Source organism: Spodoptera frugiperda, chromosome 24 (assembly GCF_023101765.2).
Source record: "Spodoptera frugiperda isolate SF20-4 chromosome 24, AGI-APGP_CSIRO_Sfru_2.0, whole genome shotgun sequence".
Lineage (NCBI taxonomy): Eukaryota > Metazoa > Arthropoda > Insecta > Lepidoptera > Noctuidae > Spodoptera > Spodoptera frugiperda.
In genome coordinates, this window is record NC_064235.1 from 5,235,735 (window position 1) to 5,258,354 (window position 22,620).

The 22,620-nt window shown below is 39.3% G+C and overlaps 1 protein-coding gene and 1 long non-coding RNA gene across 4 annotated transcripts; both read right to left on the minus strand.

The window, feature by feature from the left end:
* Nucleotides 1–1,126: 1,126 nt before the first annotated feature.
* LOC126912278 (uncharacterized) lies at nt 1,127–2,542 on the minus strand. The gene is made up of 2 exons (XR_007706898.1): nt 2,138–2,542; nt 1,127–2,033 (listed from the first exon to the last, which is right to left on the minus strand). It is a non-coding gene; the product is annotated as an uncharacterized LOC126912278 (long non-coding RNA).
* Nucleotides 2,543–4,951: 2,409 nt separating this feature from the next.
* LOC118278522 (glycerophosphodiester phosphodiesterase 1-like) lies at nt 4,952–21,914 on the minus strand. 3 transcript variants are annotated; one of them, XR_007706849.1, is made up of 11 exons: nt 21,716–21,914; nt 19,889–20,039; nt 16,606–16,820; nt 15,141–15,319; nt 14,086–14,191; nt 12,207–12,299; nt 11,329–11,429; nt 10,059–10,187; nt 6,320–6,455; nt 5,577–5,779; nt 4,952–5,304 (listed from the first exon to the last, which is right to left on the minus strand). XR_007706849.1 is itself a non-coding variant. In XM_050703680.1 (10 exons), exons 2-10 carry the CDS (start codon nt 20,037–20,039, stop codon nt 5,200–5,202), a joined length of 1,215 nt encoding a protein of 404 aa, XP_050559637.1. In that variant the 5' UTR covers nt 21,716–21,911; the 3' UTR covers nt 4,952–5,199. The 3 variants fall into 3 exon arrangements, 2 of the variants coding, with proteins under 2 accessions (XP_050559637.1, XP_050559638.1); XM_050703680.1 differs by lacking the exon at nt 5,577–5,779 and having other exon boundaries at nt 21,716–21,911; XM_050703681.1 differs by lacking the exons at nt 5,577–5,779; nt 19,889–20,039; nt 21,716–21,914 and adding an exon at nt 17,218–17,260.
* Between the last annotated feature and the right edge of the window lie 706 nt (nt 21,915–22,620).

Genomic DNA, 22,620 nt, shown 5'->3' on the forward strand with positions numbered 1-22,620 from the left:
TGACATTTTGTATATGACATCACAACATCACATTACCACTATCGTACTATCTCCTGATTTGTAATTGGGTATCTCGCGACTAGCAACTCAATGTCTTCTCCCACCTTGGGCGAGGCGAGAGGGAGTGTCAGACTCTCACTGAGTAAAAACCGCCCCCGTTCTTACTCCTGCTTTCCTAGAGTTCCTACTCCTTCTTCAGAGCCCCGACAAACCCGCTAGGTAGACCGCAGCTCCGGATCTGGTTCCAGCCCCACTGGACCTCATCTGTGGTGGTCTGATGGCTCTTTAAGCCGCACGCGCGGGTATGTGATAATATCTTCATAGTCACAGAACAGAGGAATACAGATACAGTGTGATCAGCACGCCTACTCCTTTTTGTCGAAGTTCTTTATTATATTATAATAAACTTTATTACTTAAATGTAAAGTCGAATATTCAATAAAAATATTGATAGGTTAAAGTGGGTTGACCTGCTTTTTTATTATAGGGGACTTTTTTATTTTTGTTATAATGAGAAGTGAGTAGTTATTGGATGAGAGGGAGTGTTAGACTGTTATTGAATAAAAACCACCCCGTTCTTACTCCTGCTCGTTGAGGCGGAAAACCCGCTAGGTAATCCAGTCCGGGTCGGGCATCACACTACTGAGGCCCATCTGAGGTTGACCTGCTGGCCGCTTTTTTTCAGCTGTAATGATTTTATGAATTTCAATGCTAGTCTTAGCGGATTTATTGAGGCTCCAGCTCGAAAAGCAGGAGTAGGAATAAGGTTGTTTTTAGTCAGTAAGAGTCTGACACTCCCTCTCACCTCACCCAAGGCGGGAAAAGTAATTGGATGATTTTCCTCCTTAAAAAAAAACCTAATATTAATTAACGGAGGGACGAGAGACTCTTGAGTATAAGCAGTCTCTTTGCAACTACAGTATTTTCGAACCGATACGACCTTCAAAACTTCAATAAAAGTGCGTATTACTTTTAAAAGGCCGGCAAAGCACCTGTGACTCCTCTGGTGTTGCGGGTGGCCATGGGCGGCGCTGATCGCTTACCATCAGGTGACTCGTTTGCTCGTTTGCCTCCTATTCCATAAAAAAAAACTACACCCAATGAGATCGAAAGAAAAACACAAGTATAGACAAAAAAGGTCATATTTATTGAGATAGACAAGCAAACTCATACGCTCACACATACACGCTACTTATTCAGTATTTTGTACATATGCGGTAAAGCCCTCCGCTGTATGTACCTATATATAGTGTACTTTTACAAAATCAACTCTGATACTGTGAATTTAGAACTCAAAATCCATTGGCATACATTGAAAATTACACTTAATAATAAAAAAAAAATGGTTAAGAGCAGGATTGGTAGTCTCGACTATGCTAACGACAGAATAATAATATGGTCGCTATCTAGTTATTTTTTGAACTTTAATTACAAAATGTTAAGGTTCAAAATCTTGTATAGTAAGTCACGACTTAGCGACTGAATTCCGTCGTTATAAATGTCGAGACTACCTAGCCTTATTTGGTTTACATTTTGGTACTAGACATTTTTCAAATCAACATAGTTATAATATTAATGAAAGTGAATATAATTTCTTCGATAATACATTAAATTATGAAATTTTCAAGCAATATAAGTCAAATAAATCCATTTCACATTTCTATTAAAATGTCACCTTAAAAAAATCACATTCGCCAAACAGGTTCATAACAATTTCGGTAAAGAGTATTACCGAGTCCATTTCAAAAATGCAATACAATTGACATAATCATAACATCACGCTTCTAACCCACACAATCTAAGCAGAGGTTAATTAGTTAGTAATAAAGTAGCCTTTGATAAACAAAAAACTATATTCAGTTTGAAAAATCCACAAATTGGTATAGTTTTAAGTTATCATTTTAGATTTTTCTTGACTGGACAATCTCTACACTACACGAGCCACTGTTTACATGTGAACATTAGCTCATGACGATACCAGCGTACGTGTGTCACTGGACAGTGAACCTCGCTACCATCAGTTGACTGGACAACTACACTACACGAGTCACTGTTTACATGTGAACATTAGCTCATGACGATACCAGCGTACGTGTGTCACTGGACAGTGAACCTCGCTACCATCAGTTGACTGGACAACACTACATAACACGAGCTGCTATTTAAATTAGAATTAGACATTTAGGCAATAATTTCTGACTAGAAAATTGTACGTATATCAATTCACATTTTAAAATAACACATACAATTTTAAATTGCAGCTATACTTGGTAATTGGGTCAAAATTAATCATAAAAATCAAATAACTCCTTTTTTTTGAAGTCGGTAAAAAGCAGCGAAGGGCCACATAGGATAAAGCTACACAATCGAACGTCAAATTTTGTGCAAGACACACTAAATAGATATACGACATAAATATAAACAATTTTTGGTAAAAAAATAATACTTTCATTTCATTTCATTATAACTTTCGTGAGACATACTAAATTAATTATTATGTTATCGGCTTACTCACGTAACTGTTTGGCGAGGAACTCGACTAGTTTCAGTAGCAGCGCGACAGTCGCCGCGTCGTGCTTCGCGGAATGCTGCTCATGAGCCTCTATATGAGCCTCTAGCATGGCTTGAAACTAGTCGAGTTCCTCGTCAAACAGTTACGTGAGTAAGCCGATAACATAATAATTAATAATACTTTCGTTCGTGAAAAAAATCGATAATCGAGCATTGAGATACAACTCAATATCATCGAGCAAATACTTTTGCGTAATCACAAAGAAAAAAATCGTGCAATTCGAAATTTAAAACGCGCGCCATGTTTTTTTTTATATACCAACTATGAAGCAATGAATAATAGACCATATAAACACAGAATCAAAGTTGGAATTCCCTTTAGACATTTATGACTCAACATTTTCATGGGAATTTCAACTTTAATTCTATGAGGTTATGGCATATTTTTCAAGCATTTCAGCATAAATAGACATTAGATATATACAAAAAATCTAATAACTAACGGCAAGCATTTAATAATGGACGAAATTTTGAATTAAAAAATAAATATTTTTAATTTAGCTACACATTAAGACAGGCGCTTACTCTACGAGAGTGAGTTAAAAACTAAAAACTTCCGTCTCTCTCACACACGTACGAGAGAAAAGGATAAAAATATACCTTCCTACTCTAACCTAAAAGTGATTGTTACATCACTTCAAATTACATATATTTTTGTCCCTCTCTTACTTATAGCCAAGCCATAAGAGTAAGAGAGAGAAACATATTCGTGTTGCGTTGTTTTTCACATTTCGTTAAGAAACTTAATCGCCTCTAAATACCAAAAAAGCCTCAATTTCAGGCAAAAATTAAAAAAATAAATAATACTATTAAATTTTGGTAAAACAATTCATTATTCGTTTCTTTTAGAGCACCTAAAATAATCAACGTGAAATAAAAATAATAAATAAATTAAAAATAACAAAATAAATAAATAATGTTAAACTCTTGAATAAAACTCTAACATAAGATAACATTACATAAAAACTATACAATTTGTTCCTCATTACATAAAAAAATAAAAACAAGTAATTTTACCGCGAAAATATTTTTACACGAAGTCAATAAATTAAAATCTATTTTACTCATACAATATCGAGTAACTATTGCACAGAAACTGATATAAAAATAAATACTATTTTTATTAAAAAAAGTACATACGAAACCGCTTTCGTCGCTCTGATTGGCCGGTGCCAATGAACCAACCAATCAGAGCGCCGAACGCGGTCTCGTTAAACGTAAAACAAACTCGTACTAAGGGTACAGAGGCTAAACCGCTCCGAGTGTTAACGAAACCAATAAAAAAGTAACATAGAAAAAAAATATAAATAAAAAAAAAAAACAATTTAGTTGCTGTTTTGACACACCGTTGCCTGAATAGTATATATTTTTTATGGAATAAGCCGGTAAACGAGCATACGTATCACCTGATGGTAAGCAATTACCGCCGCCCATGGACACTTGAAACACCAGAGGCGTTACAAGTGCGTTGCCGGCCTTTTGGGTGTTAGGAATATTAGGAGTAAGGGTTTTTGGGGAATCGGGAAACACAACGCAAGCTTTGTTTCACGTCAGTTTTCTGTTCACGAAAAATATCAGTTACTCGTAATGAGTATTTCCAGTGACTTATCCCCATATCAAATCCCCGAAAGGGGGAAGTAAACAAGAGGATATACTATATATAAATACCCATTTCCCATTATTCTGATAAGTCAAAAAGTGAAAATTATTTAATTTCAAATAGATTAGGAAGGCACTTTTGAACGTCAAAGCAAATATAATAATATTAAAACTGCCTGTCTGTCGGTCAGTCCTTTAGTTGCTCTATTTGCTCGTTCCAAAGTGTATATTCCTATGGAGAAGAACGAGAACGAGCAAGCTATAAAATAACTCTTTTGCCATACACCGGACACAATAATCCAAACCCAATGAGAATTATCGAACACAATAAAACCAAATTACTTGTGTTGATGAATCAACAACAACGGTGCATCAAAAACAGATTCAATTCGAATAATAATATAGTTTAAAATTCCGTAGCACTCGAGACAACCTAGCCTGTCGTGTTTGAAAGAGCCAATCATTAAAACTTTACATAAAACAAAATTATAGGAAAAAACCTACCTTTTTGGAGTAAACGCCTCTATAAGCTAAAATAAATAAACATAAGCGCGTGACCTGTTTACAACCATTTTCAATAAAATTATATTTGTAGTAAGCTAATCTACAGATACCAAGTTATTGAAACTGGCTAGAAAACAGTTTAAAATAATAACTAAACAATTTGGTTTAATTTGTACACGTAGCAGAAACTTCTGCGATTTTAAACTATAACTCATAAATTGTGTAAAAATTTATGTATCTTGTACATATGTATATAGGATAGTTTATCGAAGGTAAATATCCAAACAGAATTACAAAATTATTACGTCAAAAACAGTCGCTAACTCGCGAATTTCACCACGACTTAGCGACAAAAAATTATCGTTATCAATATCGATACTACCACGTCAGAAAACGGAATAGTAGCGTGTTATTTTTTAATTGTATTTTAAAGCTAAATAAAAGTTTTAAAATACGACCAAATTATGGTAAAAACCGCAGAATAATTAGAGTAATGATAATAATTACGGTGTATAAATAAATAATTTAGTTCTGTCCTGACGACATCTTTCTCTCCGGCTCGAGAATTTTGTCGACGAGCGGACCCGGGCGGTCGTTGCTATATTCCTTATCGGTACGTTTGCCTTCCACCTGTAACATTTTAAATTCAAATTATATAACGTCACGCCTTTTATCCCCGAAGCGGTAGGCAGAGGTGCACATTACGGCACGTAATGCCGCTATACAATGTACACTTTTCACTATTTGTGTTATAAGTCCAATGTAATAGGGGGTGAGGCTATTGAAATTTTTTTTACCTAAAATTCGAAAGCCAATTCGAGAGAACCATGCCTCATTACGAATGGGCCGGCTCGACCGGAGTAATACCACGGCCTCACAGAAAACCGACGTGAAAAGCTTACCGGATATGAGAGTTTCTGATAGGGCGGGAGGAAACGGCCAGGTGTCATCACTGCGAGGACCACCCGGAGGACACGGTGGAGCATACGGTGGGGGTGTGCCCTGCATGGGCTGAGGATCGCCGTCTCGGCGACCTCTCGCGTCCGGCTCTGGTTCAGGCCGTGGTGCGAAGCAAGGTGGACTCGGACGCCGCCGCCTCCTCCTTCTGCGAAGCAGTCATGCTAGCTAAGGAGGAGGTCGGGCGCGTGAGGGAACGAACCTCCTCACGCCCCAGCCGTCCGTGGAGACACATCGCGTGGTTACCGACGATTGGTGACCACGCGATGATCTCCGGCCACCGTAAGCATGGACTTGCGGACGGCGAGCAAGGGTAGCTCGCCGCCCGACCAGAACCAGACCTGGCTCCGCGCGCGCCTCAAAGTGCCATCAGACCATCATAGATGGGGCCCAGTAGGGCTGATGTCTGATCCGGAGCCGCGGAAGACTTAATGGGTTACCGGGGCTCTGACTCGCAGAGCAGATATAAGAAACGGGGTGGTTTTTAGTCAGTAAGAGTCTGACACTCCCTCTCACTTCGCCCAAGACAAGACATTGAATGATTTTCCTCCTTCAAAAAAAAAACGTTGTTTCTGCTCGTGGTATCACTCCGATCGAGCCGGCCCATTCGTGCCGAAGCATGGCTCTCCCACACTTAACTTAAATGAACTCTAACTACATGAGACATAAGGTTCAAAATGCCACTTACATCGGGCTCTCCCAGTAGAGTGTTGGCCAGGTAGGGCGCCTTGAGCACTCCCCGCCAGTACAGTTTCTCCAGGGGCCTGTTGACACACCAGCCCGCGCAGCGGATGCCTAGCCATCGCCAGTAGTGGATCTCACTCCTGTTGGAAGTAAAAAAAATAATCTTATTAATATTATAAACATAGATTTTTTATTTCCATCATTACATTAAATGACCAATTTTTAAATACAATGCCCGTCTTGTAGATTATTTTAAAATATAAGACACGTATTTTTTATTTTCTTACGAAAACAAATACTTTCGACGATATATTGATTTGAAATATCGCGTGACGTCACTTCTAGGTACATTTTATACGCAGAAATGACGTATTTGCTCCCACTCCTATTCCTGATTATATGACAAAATAATAATAATACGTGTCTAATATTTTTTCTTTATCTAACTGACGGACTAAATAGATTTTTAATTTTCATACCCCGTCATCATCCCTATTTTATTTAGTACCTGGCAATGGCTTATAGTTACTACATTTTTAAGAAAAAATTACTTAGTCCGGGTTTCCCATAGTAAAAATAATCTATAAAAATAACAACATATTAAATTTTAAGAGTGAGTCACTGAACGCAAAAAGAACGAATGAATAGAACGACTGACAGTATAGACAACTTGACAAGTCCCTGATCGCTGTACTAGTGATGTCACAACTCGATGTACTCACTCGAGTTGGGTTTAGATCGAGTTGAATCGAGTCATTGGTGGGCAAATGTCACAACGACACCTCTCTCTCTCACTCACTCTCTCTCTCTCACTCACTCACTCACTCATTCATTCACCAGTCCGTTCGTTAATTCGTTGCATTTCAAAACAGTCTGGACTGTGCTCCCGCCCCAGTGTGACGCGTTGTGTCAAAAAAGTGTTAAAATTCTTTATTATTAAAAAAATAAATTAAAAATGCACCACAAATGTAATTGCTGCGGCGGGATTAAAGAGGAACTTGAGGTAAATAAAATCTATTTATTAATTAATACTAAATAAGCAGTGAAGAAAAAAACAAACATCGTGGGAATTTTTTTTGAGGGGGGAAAATCATCCAATGACTTCTCCCGCCTTGGGTGAGACGGGAGGGAGTGTCAGACTCTTGCTGACTAAAAACCACCCCGTTCCTTCTCCTGCTTTGAGCCGGTGCCCCGGTACCCTGTTACGTTGTCCGCAGCATTAAAAGTTTGAAATCGCCAACCCGCATTGAGTAAGCGTGGTGATTAATGCTCAAACTTTCTCCGTGTGAGAAGAGGCCTTTGGTCAGCAGTGGCCACTTATAGGCCGATGGTGTTCATGGTATTTTATGAGTGCGAAAAAAATACCACGCTTTTACCAAAAGTTGTGTTTTTATGTGACTAAACTAACCAAGAATTGTATTGTGAACTTGTAACAATGTAACCAAGAATTGGCTAGTTTTCTACTAGACAAATTCACTACTTTTTTCGAAACGTCAAAAACTATATTTTCTATGAACTTTGTATGAAATACTCTATTATGACGTCATAAATTAAGTATTTAATCAAATTTATGAATGAGAGTGTGATTATTTAATTGTAATATTTTATTGTATTGAAAAGTTGTAATAATTTATCTTTGACCCAGTCATCATCCCTATTGTATTGTGAAACAGTACCTCTACCATGAGTTTGAAGCAATAGTATTTGTCGATAGTCGTAAATTTTTTATAAGACAAATTTTACAACTAAAACAAACGCTCTGTATTAAATGGCTCTGAGCCGGCAACTGCCGTACCCAGTTATTAACGATTTTGTTCTGAAAACAATTGCTAAGGGCAAGTACCGGTAAGGCATAATAAAACACGACTTTGGTAACAATGCGTGGTATTTTTTTCACAGCCATAAAAATACACCACGGAATTTTAGTCGTTGTATTCCCGCGGTAGAATGACTTGCCATCAGTATTACTATACAAACTTAGCAAATTGTAAACGCTTGCGTTGTGTTTCGTTGTGTGAGTGAGGTTACCGGAGGCCCAATTACCATTCCCAATCTTCCCAATTCCCGATTCCCCAACAACCCTTAAATCCCTAACCCCCAAAAGGCCGGCAACACACTTGTAACGCCTCTGGTGGCCTACGGTCTTCAGCCGTAGGTTTTATTGATTTACTAATAAAATTAATTGAAATAACGTTTTATTTTTAATATCAAATCAAAACCTATATATTTATCTTCATTTCATTCGTTCATTTTTGTTCACGAAAGTACGCAATAAATAGAATTGTAGTATGCAATCTGCGAAGTTTCAGACGAAACTTCGTTTCTCGTTGAATTAGGGTAGGCCCCCTGGTGTTTCAAGAGTCCATTTGCGACAGCGATTGCTCACCATCAATCGATCAACTCATTTACCACCTTATACCATAACAAAAAATACTAACATATATTCTTTTATTGCAGGACCAAGAGAACCATGCGCATAGCATGTTAAAATACAACCTTATATTAAACGAACACAAAAGGCGTATGGAAATGATGGAAAGAGAACATGAAATGAAAATGGAGATTCACGAGCTACAAGTGGAGATTGAGAAACAGAAGTTGAGAAACGCCGAACTAGAGATGGAGATTTTAGAGGTGCGGAAGGCTAGGGAAGAATTGCAGATGTAATATTGTAAATTTTATTTGAATAAATATTTTTTTTTATTTTAAGTAAATTTTTGATATTTTATTAAACACCCCTTAGGTTACGTATTAAAAGGAATTAAGGTAAACGTTCACAGCCATCGTACGCATCGTACACAACGGATGTTAGTTTGTCTTGTATAGAAACTCATACAACTGCGTCCACTGATCCGCACCGTACGGACCGCAACATCGACAAAGACGTAGGGTCTTTGCCTTCTTCCACTCCTCTCTGTTTAAAACTTTTTTGCGGCTAATCCTTGTCATAGACGTCGAAATAAATAGCTAACATAATAAACATAAGCACTCTGATCCGGAGCTGTGGACTACCTAGCGGGTTTACCGGGGCTCCGGCTCGAAAGGCAGGAGTAGGAACGGGGTGGTTTTTAGTCAGTAAGAATCTGACACTCCCTCTCGCATCGCCCAAGGCGGGAGAAGTAATTGGATGATTTTCCCCCTTTAAAAAAAAACCTAATATTAACGGGGGGACGAGAGACTCTTGAGTACAGCAGTCTCTCTTAGCGATTACACCTAATGAGTTCGAAATCGCTCCCTCTCGCCTCGCCCAAGGCGGGAGAGGTCTTTGGACGATCCCCCCCCCTTAAAACAGTACGTACGTGCTGACGATGTCCTTGTGCAGCAGCACGGCGCTGACGCTGCACCAGCGCGCCGCCCAGCGCCACAGCAGCGCAGCAGTATAACATATAGCTGTACAGTAATACACTCACGCGCTGACGATGTCCTTGTGCAGCAGCACGGCGCTGACGCTGCACCAGCGCGCCGCCCAGCGCCACAGCAGCGCAGCAGTATAACATATAGCTGTACAGTAATACACTCACGCGCTGACGATGTCCTTGTGCAGCAGCACGGCGCTGACGCTGCACCAGCGCGCCGCCCAGCGCCACAGCAGCGCAGCAGTATAACATATAGCTGTACAGTAATACACTCACGCGCTGACGATGTCCTTGTGCAGCAGCACGGCGCTGACGCTGCACCAGCGCGCCGCCCAGCGCCACAGCAGCGCAGCAGTATAACATATAGCTGTACAGTAATACACTCACGCGCTGACGATGTCCTTGTGCAGCAGCACGGCGCTGACGCTGCACCAGCGCGCCGCCCAGCGCCACAGCAGCGCGTGCACTACGTCCGCAGCGCGCAGCAGCCCGTGCAGCGCCAGGTTGTCGCCGAACCTGCATAGGTACATAGAACATACATTTAAGTGTTTGACTGCCAATAGAAAACTGTTGAAGACAAATCCTCAGCTAACGTCGGTCACCGGTGACCACCACGGCGTTCAATGTGTGAAATAATCAAATTACATTAATTTTTGTATCTATAAAAGTCAAAATTATTTATTTCAAATAGAACGAGATGGCATTTTTGAACGTCAAAGCAAATATTATAATATTAATAACGTCTGTCTGTCGGTCAGTCCTCTAGTTGCTCTATTTGCTCGTTCCAAAGTGTAGATTCCTATGGCAAAACAAGCAAGAAACTCCATAGGTTACTCTTTTTCAATTAGATTCACAATACAAGTCTTGTGTCTGTGTTGTCAATATGTGTGTGTGTATATTTGTGTGACCAAATGCGACTTTAGCACGTGTCTTTTACTTAAAACATTTCCCCCTCTAGTATTTTCTCCTGTGTCGTGGGTGCGTTTACAAACATACAAGTTCACATGCACATGACACCCAGACCCGAAACAACAATCAACAAGGGAATCGACCCCGGCGGGTAATGCCGGGGTCCCAAACCGGCCTACAAAGGGGGGGGGCGGGGAGCGTGGTGCGTGCTTGTGTGTGTGAGTATGGGTATAGGTGCGTATATGTGCGTGTGTGTTTGGCTCTGAGCGGCGATATACATACTAATCTCTTGTCTGTCGGTATATAAGACACAATAGAAAACACATTGTGTCTCGCGTAGATCATCGTTCCGACATGCAACGGGTTAACAAGGGGCCAAAATAAAAGTACCTTTAATGCATAAAAAGACTGATAACAGTTGACAAAATGAATGAGGTATGTAAAGATTCGTAGCAAATTGGCCTTCTGAAGTGTGTGTTGGAAAGATTGTTTCTGGTTTGTAAACACAACCTAAATTTATTATAAAGTATCACTGGTCACTATGAAAAAAGTCAACTGTCATCTTTGACAGCCGGTGCTCTTCCTTTGTGCGCTCTCGTGTCTCTCGTGTGAGATTTTCTATGATCGCTTGAAGAATAATTAAATCTGCTGAAATCTTCACAGTATTTTTAATTTATCACGTTAATTTCCATAGTCTCTGCCTACCGCCATGGGAGACAGGCGTGAGGTAATGTATGCAGTTCCTCACCTAGGGTTATTGGGCCCCTTCTCAGCATCGTAGTCCTGTGAGCTGAAGCAGTAAGGTCGGTAGCTGAGCGCGCCCACAATGTCCGGGTTGTTCCTGCGAATCTGTAGGCAAATAATATCTCAATACAATACTTTTACGTTTAAAACAAACCGATTTCAACCTTTTCTTCTACCAGATTCCACCGATACTGAGCTATGTAGTATTGCTACCTTTTTTTATGAAACACGCCGGGTAAACGAGCTTACGTATTACCTGATGGAAAGCAATCGCTGGCGCCCATGGACACTTGAAACACCAGAGGCGTTACAAGTGCATTGCCGGCTTTTTAGGCGTTAGGAATTTAAGGGTTGTTGGGGAAACGGGGATTGGGAAAATCGGGACGGAGGGTAATTGGGCCTCATATAACCTCACTCACACAACGAAACAACGTGAGCGTTGTTTCACGTCGGTTTGCTGTGAGGCCGTGGAATCACTCCGGCCGGGCACAATTACCCCCTTCTCAATCTTCCCAATCCCCGATTCCCCAACAACGCTTAAATTCCTAACCCCCAAAATGCCGGCAACGCACTTGTAACGCTTCTGGTGTTTCAAGAGTCCATGGGCGCTGGCGATTGCTTACCATCAGGTAAAAAATCTCTAGTGGAAAAGCACTCTTAATATAAACAATATCTGCTTTTTTTTAAAGGGACAAGTCCGCCACAACCTCCCACACCGCTGCAACTCCTGTGCACCAGGATCTACAGTAGATACAACCATGAAAACACCGGAACATTGAAGTCCGGCGCGTCCCAGGGAAATGAATGACTGTCTTGGATCCCGCAACGAAACAAATCAGAAGATGTTATTAGAGGAGAAGAAAAAGAAATATATCTGCTTACCTGATAAAGTACAAATGGGTTGAAGCACGTCACAGCGGCGTGCTGGTACAACGTCGGCCGCGACGCGTACGCACTCAGTATACCCGCGATCACCTGCCGGCAATGTAATCTTTGTACTTATGGGGTAATGTGGTTTGTTAAGCTAAAGTGTGATGTAATGTTTGGGAGGTAAGGTTGGTATTACAATGTGAAATTCACTTAAGTAACATGACGCCCGAATACTGAAACGCACACACACACACAACATCACGCCGTTTATCCCCGAAGGGGTAGGCAGAGGTGCACATTACGACACGTAATGCCACTATACAATGTACACCTACTATTCACCATTTGTGTTATAAGTCCCATGTAATAGGTGGTGAGCCTATTGCCATATGACTCAGTGCTACCACTGAGAAAATTTCGAAAATCCGAAAAAAGCCCAGTAATACTTTGCCCGACCCGGGAATCGAACCCGAGACCCCTTGCCCGGCAGTCGCACTTGCAACCACTCGGCCAACGAGGCAGTCGTTTGTCGGCCAACAGTGCAATCTTTGTACTTATGGGGTAATGTGGTTTGATAAGCTAAAGTGTGATGTAATGTATAGGTAGTAAGGTTGGTATTACAATGTGCGGTTCATACAAAAATATGCCTTAATGAACATGACGCCCGAATACTCAAACGCTACTCAATTTTAAGACGCTCTCAAATGTAGTACTGTCCCTATCAATTCTTTATAAAATGACAGAGATAGCACGATATTTAAGTACAACTTAAAATTGAATAGCGTTTGAGTATTTGGGCGTTAGTCTTTTAGAATTAATTTATTTATAGAAACGTAGAAAATCCTAGTGTGGGGCAACCCACACTAGGATTGTCTCCTGTATCGTGTGTGCGTTTACAAACATACAAGTTCACATACACATGACACCCAGACCCGGAACAACAATTTGCATTTGGCAATAGGCTCACCCCCTATTACATGGGACTTATAACACAAATGGTGAAAAGTGGGTGTACATTGTATAGCGGCATTACGTGCCGTAATGTGCACTTCTGCCTATCCCTTGGGGCATAAAAGGCGTGACGATAAACCATTTAAAAATGAACCTTTTACCATACAAATTAAAACACATTTCCCAACGACAACTATACAACCTGCGCGGTTGGTGCGGTGGCTGGGCAACTGGCTGCCGTGCAATGTGTAGCGGGTTCGATTCCCGCACGGAGCAACTCTTTGTGTGATCCACAAACTGTTGTTCCGGGTCTGGGTGTGATGTGTATGTGAACTTGTATGTTTGTAAACGCACCCACGACACAGGAGAAAATCCTAATGTGGGGCAACGTTTTTTTTTAAAAAAAAAGAAAAAAAACCATTCAAAAACAAACCTTATACCCATACAAATTAAAGTACATTTTCAACTAACAAACAAATAAATTTTGACAGAATAGGCTGTATACCTGTTTGTCTTCGCCTTTGACGTCGATGATGATTTTTAAAGTCATAAGTTGTTTCCCCATACCGTATGACAAGCATTTAAAAATAAACCTTTTACCATACAAACTAAAACACATTTCCCAACAACAACTACACGACCATTCAAAAACAAACCTTATACCCATACACATTAAAGTACATTTTCAACTAACAAACATTTTTATAGTTCCTATTAGACTTTAGTACAAAATATTGTTAATTGCATTGTATTTATATTATTATTTATGACATCTAACTGTGTTAATACTGTGAATGTGGTGCATGTCTATAATTGGCATAAGCACATGATCTTGTGTCTTCATCTTGTCTTTCTTTAATGTTGGTGTTTATTCTGTTGACGTGTCTTATAATAATAAATAAAAAAATAAACATAAAATTTGACAGAATAGGCTGTATACCTGTTTGTCTTCGCCTTTGACGTCGATGATGATTTTGACGTTGTTCGCCAACAGATAATCTAGAGCGTCGTCCAGGAGACAGAGGCGGACATCTTTGAATTGCTTCCTGGAAACAGATAGGCGATTGTGAGCTTTATTTACGTATGAAGAAGGTAGAAAATCGTTTGAGGATTTTCATGAAATCATTGGTGTTATTGCTTTGCGATTATGAGCCTTATTGAAGTATAAAGAAGAAAGGAAATCGTATATTGAGGATTTTTTAGACAACGAATATTTTTGAATTACTTCCTGGAATGAGATAAGCAATTATGAGCCTTATATTGGTGTGAATAAGAAAGGAAATCGTTTGAAGTTTTTTATGATATCATTGGGCAACGAAATTGGAAACAGATAGGGGATTATGAGCCTTATTTACGTATAAAGAAGGTAGGAAATTGTATATTGAAGATTTCAGTGCCAATTTTTTACAGTCTCACTGGAAAGAGATATGCGATTATGAGCCTTATGTAGGTGTAAAGAAGATAGAAAATCGTATATTGAGGATTATCATAACATAATTAAGCTACGCAGACTTTTTTATTGCTTCCTAGAAACAGATAGGAGATTATGAGCCTTATTTAAGTACAAAGAAGATAGAAAATCGTTTGAAGATTTCCATAACATGTGTTGCCTAATAACACATACTTTTGAAAGTCTTCCTTTAAACAGATAGACAGACACGATGAAGAGTCCCTCTGTGACTCGAAACTAGTAGAGCTATTCTCCATTAATGTACGTGAGTAAACCGTGATTTGTAGTTAATTTAGTATGTCTCACGATACCTAGTTATTATAATTTTATTAATTTTTTTGATGGGGGAAAATCATCCAATGACTTTTCCCGTCTTGGGCGAGGCGAGAGGGAGTGTCAGACTCTTACTGACTAAAAACCACACCGTTCCTACTCATGCTTTTCGAGCCGGAGCTCCGGTAAACCCGCTAGGTAGTCCGCAGCTCCGGGGTAGTCCGCAGCTCCGGGGTTATTATAAAACTATAGCTAAAATAACTATAACAAACCTATTAGGATGCGTAGAGCCAACATCAATATCCTTGATCCGATCCCAGTCGATGGTCCGCACACTGGATATATCGGTGCCAGTCAGCCGTTCCAAGCCCTCATCGTGCAGGAGTATCAGCTTGCCGTCCCTGGACGCTCTCACATCCAACTCTATTATGTTGCAGTCATGTTCTACGCACTGGAATTTTGTAAAGATTGTTATTATTAAAATGTTGACGAAAAAAATTAAAATAATTTTCACACACCCTAGTATAGGATGTGTTCATATCTGCGGAACAGGCGTCGCGTATCATCGGTCGCTTTTCCCCCTTCCCAATCCCCCATTCTCCCCTAGCAACCCTTAAATTCCTAACTGTCAAAAGCCTGGCAACACACTTGTAACATCTCTGATGTTTCAAGTGCCCATAGGCAGCGGAGATTGCTTACAATCAGGTGATGACCATGTATTTTATGTCAGATATGAACTGACCCATAATAGAATAGTGTATGTATTACATATTTATTTGGTATTGTAGCACGGGCGTAGCTAGCACTGTATTAGCTGATCAATTATACAGGGCCCCAGGCCTAAGGGGTCTCTAACGTGTATGGACAAAAAATAAAAATCACCCAAACGTCAGTATGACACTCTCACCCAAGCACGGGAAAAGTCATTGGACGATTTTCACCCCCTAAAGAAATGGCCCCCAAACTACATATTTTTATATGGAGTCTCACCAAGGCACGGTACACCACTGTATTGTAGATGGTAACTTGTTGGATTCACTACAGGTACATTAATTCAACCTCTCTCCTCTATTTGTTTACTGTGTCTAACAATCTGTGTTTTATTTTACTGTCAATTGATTTTGTTTTTTTTTTTTAGTATAAATAGCATACATACATGTCATAACATGTTGTGGAAAGTGTCATAGGTTATACATTCATAAACCATGTAAATATATTACATAGTAAGGTGTTCTAAAAGTATCTGCCACGGCTTTAATGAGAGGTAGTGTTGTGTTTGAAGATTACAATAGTAAATATAAATTATTGATTATGATGATGAGTTATTATTACTTTAAAGACCATAAATTCTTTAATAATACAATATACATAATTCGAAGCTACACTTTGGAACAAGCACCTAGCTTCACTGACGGACAGACTGACAGACTATTGTTTATTTATTTCTTTGTTGACGTTTCAAAAGTACCTAAGTATATGGTTTAATTGGAATAAATGATTTAACTTTAAGTTCAAAACAATCTTATTCTAATAAGACCAAAAACTAATCTGGAATCTTGTTTATATCATAAATTCTAACTACATTCCAAGCTAACATAACAAAACATATTCTTATTTACAAATTTTTGTTTACATATTTTCCACACCGAAAAATCATACCATACAACCATTTAACAGCCTATATAAGTACTTAATATTCATAAATACCTTGTTCTACAACCAAAGAGGTCTACTTACATACTTCAAAGCTTCCATAGTGTTCTCTGGAGCGTCCAATGCAGCGCCTCTGTGGGCGATACATCGCACCACTTTCTCTGGATGCTGTTGGCTTTCCTTACCCCAAGGATCTGGCCCAAATATACTAAGCACATTCTGAGGCTCCGGCTTCTTCAATTTAGTCAAATAATACGCAGCGAAACCAACTAAGCCGACGTCCAACCCAAAAGGCAGAACTGCATGACAAAACGACATTAAATAATATAAAAACGAAAACGTATAATAAAAAGCGTTTATGATAAACGTGAGGGTTGTAAAAAACATGATTGTCGTTCGTTCGTTGTTATTTTTATGTTAAATATTTAGGTTAGATTTTTCGAAAATAAATACATTGGGTTTTGAAGTGGGAGGGGCGTTATGACAGCATACTACGTTTTGTTATTATTTTGTCTCTGTTAGCAAATTTACGTTTAGTTATTAGTTACAGATAAAGATAAAGAGAGTTTATTTGCAAATATATTATGGGTTATTACAATATTATAATGTGGTGTTTAGTTACTTGCAATACAAGCTCAGCCATATTTTACCAGGAGGCATGCAAATACAAATTAACAAATTATAAAAATTACTTACAGAATATTTTTGTTCTCATTTTACGAAATTAACTTTGGGCAAACGTGCTAACGAGTGACGTTGGATTCAAGGTCATATTTTTATATTATGTAAAATATTATGATTGACAATTTGTATATTGTTATATTGCTACTATTGTACTTATTGTACTGTCTTTGCTTCGTAATTTACGGTACATGAGATTAAAAATAAAATTACTGTACTGTATTTTTATAATAACCATTGTGAAATATAAGTCAACTAAAAATCACCGTTTGCTCTTCACTCTTCATCATGAGCATCGTCTGTGCTATGTCGCCGCGTCCCTCTGTGATTCGAAACTAGTAGAGCTTTTCTCCATTAATATTTACGTGAGTAGTGAGTACATCGTGATTTTTAGTTAAATTACTGTATTGTTCAAAAATCCACAAAAAATATTAATATTTAATTTCCAGTACAAGTAAGGCAAATAACAAAAACAAATTAAACAAACACTCATATAAGCACTTTATTGAAAACAAACCACACAATTACAAAAAAAATACAACACATTTTCAAACATATTCCTTTAGCTTAAGGTTTAAATTCCACAACCCTGCCTCTTGCCCCCCTCCTGATGATCAGCCTGACTAGATGCCTTAGGATAAAGAGGACAGTTTCCACCACAGTCAGCACACTGGCCCCTACAAACAGCGCCGTGGTGCCACCTAGTGACGCTGGAAGAAAGTTACATAATTTTCGGTGCCAATCGGTTGTGAAGGAAAATCCAACAAAAATGTATTGCTTTGCAAGAAATTGTAGAATATTTAGATAATAAATTATCGGATCAGACGTTATTAAATGAAATCATGTACAATCATGTACATGATTTCATTGTGAAGGTAACGGAATGTCCTACATGAGCGATTTAGAAGCGAACGCGAAGCGGTGCGGTGCGGTGACACGCGAATTTAACGCGATGCGGTGTGATGCGGCGGCTATGTCCTACGTGCATGTGAATCGTTTCGTTTTATTTCTGTTATAAACAAAAATGTGACGGTACCGCGTCTAATTCGCGCGAAAATATCAAGCCAATTGATAGCGTTCGTGACGCGCCGCATCGCATTCAGTCCGAATACTCGAACGCTACTCAATTTTAAGAGTTAAGACGCTCTCAAATGTAGTTCTGTCACTATCAATTCTTTATAAAATGACAGAGATAACACGATATTTAAGTACAACTTAAAATTGAGTAGCATTTCAGTATTCGGGCGTAAGCCTCGTCAATACCTATATTTTGACAGTTTGTTGTTTTCAAACCGCGCCGCACCGCATCGCCTTCGCATTTATATCACTTAAGCAGAACGTCTCGTAAGTGTAGGTATATAAATTCTTTTGATAATAGGGTGAACCAAAAAATACAAATTTACCAGTTATTTTAAAAACAAGTACTTAGATAGGTATCCACTTACCAACATGCAACATGCAAAACATATAACTCAATGAAACATAACAAAAAGATTGATATTCACAAATTAATTTGATGTTATTCACCACAGATTGAAGGATCATGCAAAAACTTTGTTTGTTTATTCAAAAACAAATCGTTTCGTTTAACAAATTAAATTCGAATTACAACATTGTGTTATTAAAATTAAAACGTGCGTTTTTAAGACAAAAGCTAGTAAAAATGTGCACAGAACACAATGCTACAAATATTTGTCGTTTCTTTTGAAAAAAAAAACGAACCAAAGAGGTCTTCTAGAGTGAATATGATATCCCGATTCAGCCTGATTTTTGGCGGCATCATGTTGATTCTGATCGCTGAACGAGGATCCTCCTCCGACCCAGGAGTTGTCCCATTCATGTTGGTTAAATAATATTATTAAAATCTATATAAATTATATTATTAAAAATGTTACTAGGTACTATTTTTATTTTTTTTTTAATTCAGAGTAAGGTACATGTGCTGCCATCTCTTGAGCTTTTTTGTGAACTAACCACACATTTATAAGTTTTTAAACTGACATGGTCACTAACACTAACATTAGAACTTAAGACGGGATATTTACCATGTTTATTTATTTCTATGAAAAGCCAATTGTGTAACCCGCAAAAGTGCCAAGAAAGAAGAAAGTTCGCGAGCGGACACAGTGAGTTTTGTGTGTCGAGAATTGAATCGAGTTACAAGTGATACAAGTGACAGTGGTAGCGGTGTCAGCAAAAAAACGAACTAGAAAGAGAGTAGACCGATTTGTCTGCTCTTAAACATCCACCCGCATATACTCCAGTTCATCTGTGATCATGGCGCTTGCAACAGTGCCGAAATATCGGAAACTCATAGACATAAATAAACATGGTAAATATCCCGTCTCAAGTTCTAATGTTAACCACAAATTTTCTCTATTTTTCGCGGTTTATAATTTTAATTAAAAATAAACCTAATGCCTTAGAAAATAAGGATCCATTTAGTATTCAATTCAAGAATACAACGCTTTTAACTTTAACACTATTTTATGGAAGGAAAATCAACCTTACTACTTACAGAATAAGATTCATTTTTAAAAATAAATAATATCAGATTATTTTAAAATTAAAAGTTGAAAGGAAAATCAACCTTACTACTTACAGAATAAGGTTCATTTTTAAAAATAAATAATTTCAGATTCTTTTTAAACTCAAAGTTGAAGGGAAAATCAACCTTAATACTTACCGAACAAGGATCGTTTTTGTGTGAGAGTAATAATTGAGTTCGGCGCACTGGGGTAGACATGTGCATTTAGCAAGGTTCTTTGGTATGTTGATGAGGATTTCCACATTGCGGCCGATGCACGCCATACCGTGCGCGTCACACACGTCGCCATCTTGCAATATTACAATTAAATTAATTATCGTAATAGCTCAACTAATTTCGAGCTACACGGGGATCCTTAGGCGCTGGCTCCACGAGCGAGAGAATCGCGACAAGTCCGCCCTTATATCGTCGGATAATCTCCACGAACGAGCGATAATTCCGCCGCGAACTGCTAGGGAGTGGAACTCCTTGCCGGAGTCTGTATTTCCTGATGGGTATAACCTGGGTGTCTTCAAAGCCCGAGTGAATAGGTTGCTTATGGGCAGACGTGCTCCATTGTAGGCCGCATCATCACTTACCATCAGGCGAGATAGATATATCTTTCTTTCTTTTTTTCTAGATAGCGGCCAAACGTCGACCCATAAAAAAACCTATCGTCGCTAGTCAACGGTATCGCCGCGTTTCTTTGACGACGCGTTTGAAAACCTTCTCGAAACGTCCTTGCTTAACGAGAGGCAACGCTGAAATGACGCTGCGCGCCCGCTGCGTGCTCGTCGCGAGCGCGCGGCGTGCTAGCGACGATGTAATGACGTTTCGCGCGCTCATTGCCACTCGTCGCATCGCGGCGATAATATCGCCGTGTGGAGACGGTTCCATAGAGAGTGTATAGAAATACGTGGCACGACGATAATATCGCCGCGATTCTCTCGCTCGTGGAGCCAGCGCCTTAGATTCTTGGCGTTCAATGAAGTTTCTTGCTCATTATTCTCCATTCGAAGCTACACTTTTGAACGAGCTAACTTCACTGACAGAAAGACTGACGGACAATTCATTGGGACGTTTTAAAAGTTCCTAATTTAGGAGTAATTGAAATAAATGCTTTGACTATCAAATGGGTCTCCTAAACATAAGAAGGGTTTGCCATGACGTATAAACGTATTCCCCACGCATGTGGATAGGAAATCGCAGCTTAAAAGGTGTAGGATGCTTTTCCACCAGAGATGTGCTATGCTACGTTGCTGTGCATACGTTTGGCTTCCACCAATCATATTCATTGGTACACATAGCTTGGCACTGGTGGAAACGGGCTCAACTATATGCAAAGATGCGAGCTATGGATGTGTGCTATGGATGCGTCCCATGGATGGTTTCCCTACTATCAATACATGGCACAGCCACTTTGCGGCGGCACATCTTAATAGCACATCTCACTCGCACAGCTACATAGCTTAGTATCAGTGAAAACGGTCAAATAGTTTCACAGCTTAGCTATTACATCTTCGTAGCATAGCTACATAGCACATCTCTTGTGGAAAAGCAACCTTAGGTTTATCAGAGATCACTGCTACCCGGTCTTTGTCAATTAATGTCCCTAATGGTAAGCATCCACGGGCCCGCATCGTACGCATCAGACGGATCGCATCAAACGGATTGACTGCGTCCACTGTTCGGATTGCTGACGCGAGTATGCTAATACTCGCGTCAGCGTATCGTAACCAATGCAACTTTCACTAGGATTTTTGGCATCGGCATTCCGTATGACGTTATCAGTACGCATCGCATGTAGGCATTGCCGATGATGCGGTCCGTACGATGCGGATCAGTGAACGCGTATGAGTTTCTATACAAGACAAACTAAAATCCGTTGCGTGCGATGCGGGCCTGTGGCCTGTGGCCATACCATGGGAAGGGTCAGGGTGACTAAATATGTACTACATACATCTCATAGGCTCTCATACAACTTACCTTTTTATAAATGTCAAAAGCAACAGATATTTCGGAACAAATTGGATAAACAATAAAAACGTTTTACAGAATGAAAATTAATCTATAGATAAAACTAATGAACTAAACGCTAAACTTGTTGTTATTTTTTATTATAATAATATAAGTATTTTATTTTAATGTTATGTTGAAAAATTTTCTTTGACAGTTTTTATTTTAACAGCTGCTGTCAAAGTTTTGTTATCTATCTTTTTGGTGAACGTATATTTTTTATAAGTTGCCAGCATTTTAAGTAAATATTTTACGAATTGGCCGGCTCGACTGGAGTGATACCACGGCCTTACAGAAAACCGACGTGAAACAACACTTGTGTTGTGTGAGTGAGGTTACCGGACGCCCAATTACGTTCTAAATCTGCCCAATCCGCTATTCCCTAGCAATCTTACCTTTAAAATCCTAACTCCAAAAAGGCCAACAACGCACTTGTAACGCCTCTGGTGTTTCGGGTGTCCATTGCTTACCATCAGGTGATCCGTCTGCTCGTTTACCGGCTTACCTACTATTAAAAAGCCCTCTAGAAGAGCAGTTAGGTAACTATGGTTTACCATTTATCATCTTCAGCCGGAAGAAGTCAAAGCATTTATTTCAATTAATCTTAAATTAGGCATTTTAATGCCTTAATGAATTGTCGGTCAGTCTGTCTGTCAGTGAAGCTAGGTGCGCGTTCCAAAGTGTAGCTTCGAATGGAGAAAAACGAGCAATCAACTCCACTCCTGCACATAGAGACGGGTAAAACCTATACAAAGCAAAGTAATAAAATAAGTAAACGAAGCGCTTCGCTTCAAGCTTCCTTGTGCGAACTGCTAGGGAGTGGAACTCCTTGCCGGAGTCTGTGTTTCCTGATGGGTATAACCTGGATGTCTTCA

Coding starts and splice junctions, on each gene's coding strand:
- LOC118278522 (XM_050703680.1), bottom strand. CDS start 20,039: ATGGCGACGTGTGTGACGCGCACGGTATGGCGTGCATCGGCCGCAATG. Junction 16,821..19,888: donor ACAAAAACGATCCTTGTTCG/GTAAGTATTAAG, acceptor TTTGTCATGCAG/TTCTGCCTTTTGGGTTGGAC. Junction 15,320..16,605: donor CTATGGAAGCTTTGAAGTAT/GTAAGTAGACCT, acceptor ACAAAATTCCAG/TGCGTAGAACATGACTGCAA.